General features: G+C 39.0%; 1 protein-coding gene across 1 annotated transcript; it reads left to right on the top strand.

The window, feature by feature from the left end:
* Window positions 1-1,031: 1,031 nt before the first annotated feature.
* kcnj12b (potassium inwardly rectifying channel subfamily J member 12b) lies at window positions 1,032-2,300 on the top strand (the record flags this gene model as incomplete). Its single annotated transcript, XM_080044560.1, has 1 exon — window positions 1,032-2,300. One exon carries the CDS (start codon window positions 1,032-1,034, stop codon window positions 2,298-2,300), a length of 1,269 nt encoding a protein of 422 aa, XP_079900686.1.
* Window positions 2,301-6,531: the final 4,231 nt, after the last annotated feature.

Raw genomic sequence — 6,531 nt, 5'->3', positions numbered from 1 at the left:
TGCCAGCTGGAGGAAAGAGAAGATACGTCACAGAAAATGGCAGGGCATTGAATTAGCTGGCTATTTCTGTACCTTGTTGATCACAGAAAATGTATTGTATATATCGCAGTATTTCCAACACAGCAGGGGAGAGTTGTAGGCAGAAAGTGTATTGTATGCTTTTGTCTACTACAAGTAAATGTGGACAAGTATACTTAAAGCATGGCTATCTTGCCCTGAAAACACGTTTTCTCCATAAAAGGTAGGGTGGAAATCTGTGTTCTTAATGACTTCCATGTTCATCCTAAATTGTCCAGTTTAAATTAATCAGTAGCTTTGAAACTCAGATTACTGGATAATACATCAATGACATTTTTAATGTATTATTAACAGGGAAAAGCATCGATAGAATAGCAACTATTTCAACAGGGGAACATGAACATGCTTTACAAACAAGCAGCTGTTATTAGGCATAAGGTCTTAAAACTATTAGAGGTGACAGTGAGAGAATCCTCCTAGACATCTTAAGTACATCATAAGTAGCAGAAGTCTGTGGAAGGAGTCAAGAGTACATATAGTCAATGTGTGTCATGACGTAAAAAGAGAATGTATGATATTCTTAAACTGAGAAGAAAATGTTTCTCACATTGAAAAGACTTTAGGGAAATGTAAGTGGAAATGTACATCATGTTTGTTGGCTTGTTCACAATGTAAAAAGCCTGAGCAACATATTGTTAATGTACTATTGCTAAGGTGCAAATCGATGTTCCACATTACTGTATAGAATATGCTTTCTCTTTTGAAGGTCAATGCATTCATATTCCACTTTTCTGGTGATACTTTACAAAAATAACATTGTGGCAGATAATATATAATGTTGTAAACTAATATTTTACCTGTCTCTCCTTTACAGAAAACTACTTTTTTGCCTTTTCAATTCCAGTTGACACTGAGACTCTTTTTGACCGGGCTGTTCACTTCCTCTCAGACTGGTCGGATCTGTATGAGTCGGGCTGATAGTGTGAAGCCACGTGGCTGTGCCACACTGAGGCATGAGTGTGGGAAGGGCCAATCACCATAGCTTCGTGTCCTGCGAAGAAGACAGCCTCAGACTAAGTACCATGCCTGCCGTGGGAAGTTTCGGCAATGGAAAAATTCACACAAGACGAAAAAAACACACCAGGTTCGTCAACAAGAGTGGCCAATGCAACGTCCATTTCTCAAACATGGACGAGAAGTCACAGCGGTACATATCTGACATTTTCACAACTTGTGTGGACGTCCGCTGGCGATTTATGTTCCTGCTATTCAGCCTAGCGTTTGTGGTTGCCTGGCTATCATTTGGCCTGGCGTACTGGACCATCGCCCTCCTACACGGTGACATGGACCATCCCGTAGACGACGAGAGTTTTGTTCCTTGTGTCACGCAGGTCAACACCTTTGTGGCAGCTTTCCTCTTCTCTGTAGAGACACAGACGACCATCGGGTATGGAGCTCGCTGTGTGACAGAGGAATGCCCGGCGGCTGTCTTCATGGTAGTCTTTCAGTCTATCGTAGGCTGCATCATCGACGCATTCATGATTGGTGCCATCATGGCCAAGATGGCAAGGCCTAAAAAACGTGCAGAGACTCTACTGTTCAGCCACAACGCAGTCATCGCTTTGCGTGACGGGAAGCTGTGCCTCATGATTAGGGTTGCGAATCTAAGGAAGAGCCAACTCGTGGAAGCTCATGTGCGAGCTGAGCTAGTCAAGTCCCGATACACAGAGGAAGGTGAATATATCCCCATGGATCAGCTTGACATGAACGTAGGCTATGACAAAGGAATTGACCGCCTTTTTCTGGTTGCACCCCTCACTGTCATACACGAGATTGATGAAGAAAGTCCACTGTTTGGCATCAGCAAGCAAGATCTCGAAACATCTGACTTTGAGATAGTCATTATACTTGAAGGGTTGGTGGAAGCTACGGCCATGACAGTGCAGGCGCGCAGCTCTTACCTGCCCTCAGAGATCCTGTGGGGTCACCGCTTTGAGCCCGTTATCTTTGAGGAGAGGAGCCAGTACAGGGTAGATTATGCCTATTTCCACAAAACATTCGAAGTAACATCGACCCCCAGATGCAGTGCCAAGGACATGGAGGACAGAAAATCGCCAACATCCGGCGCTAACTCCTTCTGCTATGAGAACGAGTTGGTCTCCATCAGCAGGGATGAGGAAGAGGAAGGAGAGGTGGAGAAACACAGGAAGTGTTCATCGGAGCTTGTGAGTGAGCAGGACCGTCCTGGATATGATTCCTCTCCTAAAGAATCAGAGATTTAAGCCTTAGGTAGCTGCTTGTTTTGTTGACTTCAGAGCAATGAAAAGCATGATGTGAAGAGCCCTATGACTGTCATTCTTCTGACATGAGGATATAAGTGAGGACATGTCTGCTGAAGGTGGAGAAACAGCAGTACTGATTTCCATCATACAAGGATGAAATTCATCTATTTCTCATTGGATTACCTGTTTTCGCTTCATTGAGATGGTTATTGAGTTTTTATGAAATACAAATAACACTCTTTAATATTTCAGATGTCCATAGTCATAAAAAGCATGGCAGCGTAGTTTTGAGAAATATTTCATAGATTTGGTGGGACTATCTGTGGTGTTCACAGTCCATCAATATATGATTGACAACTTAGTGTGGAGTGAAATTGACATTCTCCAGACAATGGAAACTTCCTCCAGACTAATTTATTAAAATTTGAGCTGGCGATCAACAGTGGATTTTCATCTTTAATTATATAGTTTATGTGAACAAAATTAATATATTCTAATTATTATTCTAATTATAATATAATATTCTACAGTGGAGGACTTGGTTAGTTTGAATACAAGTGATATACGTAAACACCATGGACTGTTTATGAGAGACATTATAAACATTTTCATCACAAATAGGGGAACACACTTGATTATATCAAAGGTAATCTATTATGGAAAATCTCCTTTTTCATGTTTTTTCATCATTAATATGGGTCCCGTATTGTCTAGAGACTCAGAAAGTATGAGAAAAAACAACCCTCGCTCTTTTTATCCGTCTCTACCTTTCTGAAAAATCCCAGTCAACCCCATTACCAACCTTTAAGCACTTTCTCAACCTGGGATAATCACACATATACCCCTGTATCTAACTGGCAGTGATATTTAAACTAATACCATGAACACAGTTTTTAGTAGAAACCCATATAATAATTATAAACCTGAAAATGAGCGTAATATGTTACCTTTAACAGGGAAAACGAGTCATCTTTGTCTGTACATTTCAGCTAGTCGGAAACATTTGACCTGAGTAGATGTTAAATATGTAATCTCTCTCAACAGTTCAACGGAAGCATAATGGCTAGTACAATGGCCGAATTAGTGTTTGCTAAGCCCTGCTCCTCTCAGTTTACTGTTGCTGCGCCTCAAACTTTCTGCTCTCCCACTGCACAAGTACAGGGTTGATCACAGAGGCGAGATTCACACTGGAAATAAAGCTAAAGCTAACAAGTTAGCATTGTCCTCACAAGTTCATGATTCGTGTGTTAAAAATTACAGAAGCCCTAAACGGACATGGCTTTATACATTTATGTCTTCTGTTTAGGGCTGTAAAGAAATGCATCATCAAAGCCTTGTTTCTTTATTTCTATGAAATAAAAATATTCATAAAAATCATATTGCATTGTAGATATAGTTAGTCATAGTATTGCGAGTACAATATTGACAACTGTAAACTTGTTAAGCTTACCTTAGCTTGTTTTGCTGAGAGGTTAATTAATGCAAGCCAAAGATAGGAATTTTGTTTTATTTTTCTCATTTCTTAACAGTTCTGTGTCTGTAACTTTTAACATTACAAAGGGAAATGGCTTTTAGGATCAGGGCTAACCAGGCTGTGTCAGATAGTGTTGTAGTGTAAACCTACCCAAATCCAATAAACAGCAGGACAGAGCCGCTAATATTAGCCTTGACTCTCATATGGTAGCATGCAGGCCCAGTTTCCAAACAGTAAGGAAATACTACAAAGTGGATGTGCCAGTGGGAGCATGGGGTTTAGCAAAAGGTTGAGAGAAAAAATGGATTGGATTGCAGGCGCTAATAGCTCCAGGATTTGCGGAGAAATAGTACCTGCAATCAGCCTCGTTTTAGCACCCGATCCATTAAACAATTTGCATCAATCATATGTTGACGCTAACATGCTCACGAAGTTTGGCAGGTGGGCGCAAACTTTGCCCTCCTTTTGCAATAAGTGAGTAAGCAGATATCTCCCCAGACGGCACCAAGAGAGAATAAATATATAGAGAAAGAGAGATAAAAATAGTGTTGTTTTAATAGGCTGGAGGCAATGAATTGCTACATTATCCCTGCCTGTGGCAATTAACTCTGAATATTCCATAATTTATAGCCTACATGAAAATGGGACAGGCGTACCCAGTTCAGTTCAATGCAGTTTGCGTGCACTTTGCAAAAGCAGCACATATACCATTGCCCCTACATATAGTGTCCTCTATGTTAAATATGCTGCTTCTGGTCAAAAAGCATAATGAACTGTGTAAAGCCTAAAGATGGAATTAGAAATAACCAAAGACAAATAAAAATCACCTTCAAAGTTCTGCCCTTTACTGTGACCTCAGGACATGAAAACACAGCAATAACAGGTTAGTAACTCTTACTCCTCACATATTGGTGATTAAAGGTTTGATATAATTTAAAAGTTCCCCACTGGCAATGAGAGTCTAATAAAAGGTGTCTGAAAAGAAAGCTCTGTCAATTGCATGAGCCGTGGGAGACTGGGTGGACTATTGGAGTCATACTGTATCACATCTGTGCTCTATATTAAGTTTAAATTCTAAATGCAGAAAATAAATATTTACAGAAGGAAAGCCCTGGCTGGCACACGACTGGAAATACAGTAGGCTACTCAGAATATCTCATTGAGTTGCTGACGGTCTAAATAAAGATACCATCTTAATGAGTCTTGAATGTTTCAGATGTTCACAGGAAAGATGTCTAACAATTAGTTCTGTTTTGTAATCAACCGTCATTATATTGAATATTATGAAATTATTCATTTTATCTCAAGATTTTAATCAATCAAGAAAGTTCTCTGTTTATTTTTAAATTTTAGTGATTGGATGAGGCAAACTAGAAACATTTTCATAATCACGTGTTTCATAAAGATATAAACAGTGAGCGTCCTAGTGATTCTCTCGGATCTGCTCATGTTGTGGTTGTTTATCACTCAGAACCACGCACACAAGTACAAAATAACAAATCAGATCGCTGTTTGGTAATACAAAACTTTGGATAGACACTCTTTGTATATCAATTTGGTTCTAGCATTGAATCCATTGCTTGTTTGATTGATTGTTTGTCGTTGGCCTGTGGCATTGCTCTCTATCTTTTTTAATTATTACTGGAACTGGTAATACAGATATAAGGTCAGACTGAGAGCCACTGTCCCGGGTGAGATGACTTAGTTTTTCCCTGTACATTTCTCAAACTAAAAAGCTCCATGTGGGTTAAGTGATACAAATTACATTTCAGCAGATTTCAACCCATTTCTATTCATATCTTGCCGACTTGTGCTGAAAATATTACAAATTGGCTTGCTCTAGAAAACAAATGGCGGCTCCACTGTCATTTGCACCACGAGCAGAGCCAAGGCCTTCCAGCAGGTATAGTGAGAGGGAAGACCTCATTTATACATTTGTCAGGCATTAATGTAAATACATTATTTCCATTTTTTTCTGGCTTAATAAACACTTAAGTATAAATACATTATTTAAAAAAAGTGTTAATAGCAATCATTTCTTGAAAAAGCAAACCACTGGAAATACTCTCTTTGTTTTATGGACTAAAATAATGTCAACTGACGTCTTCTGGTCTTCCACTAAAATGCATTGGAAGCAGGGCTTAAGTTTGTTGTGTGGGATGACAATGTATACGTTGATACACTTGACTGTTAATTAGCAGAATAAAATATATATCCTAAAAGCCAACTGTTTTCTTTTTCGTTCATTGTTGAGAGATAATAGCACATGGATTTATATTTATATTTTTACAACAATCATCTATTGATATAATTTGTTGTAGAGTTATAACAAATAAAAAAGTGCAGCTGGGGAGCGAGCTGATAAACATGGAGGAATGGACTGTGCTTTGGTGGGATGGTATCTGGTTGGGGTCAGAGGTTTCTTCTTTCACTCTTATGCAATCATTCAGGCAAGTCTTTGCATACGTACAGACAAGACTTGGCAGTCACTGCTTGATATCACTGCCCTGTAACCTTCAACACTAGGAAACAAATCACATGCACACGGGCACAAACACACTAATTTCATGTAGTACAATAGGTTCGGTTAAACTGGTCTCAAATCTGTGCTTGCTTGTTCAACTATCTTTAGAATCATTATAATTCTTTGAAGGTTTCAAAAATCACATAAAATGTAGACATAATCAAGAAATGAAAAACTTGACTACCTCTTTTAGACATAACCAAAGCTTTTAATGAGGGGGAAAATTCGTCTAA

Source organism: Ammodytes marinus (genome assembly GCF_949987685.1).
Source record: "Ammodytes marinus genome assembly, chromosome: 16".
Lineage (NCBI taxonomy): Eukaryota > Metazoa > Chordata > Actinopteri > Uranoscopiformes > Ammodytidae > Ammodytes > Ammodytes marinus.
This window is presented reverse-complemented; position numbering and strand designations above follow the sequence as displayed.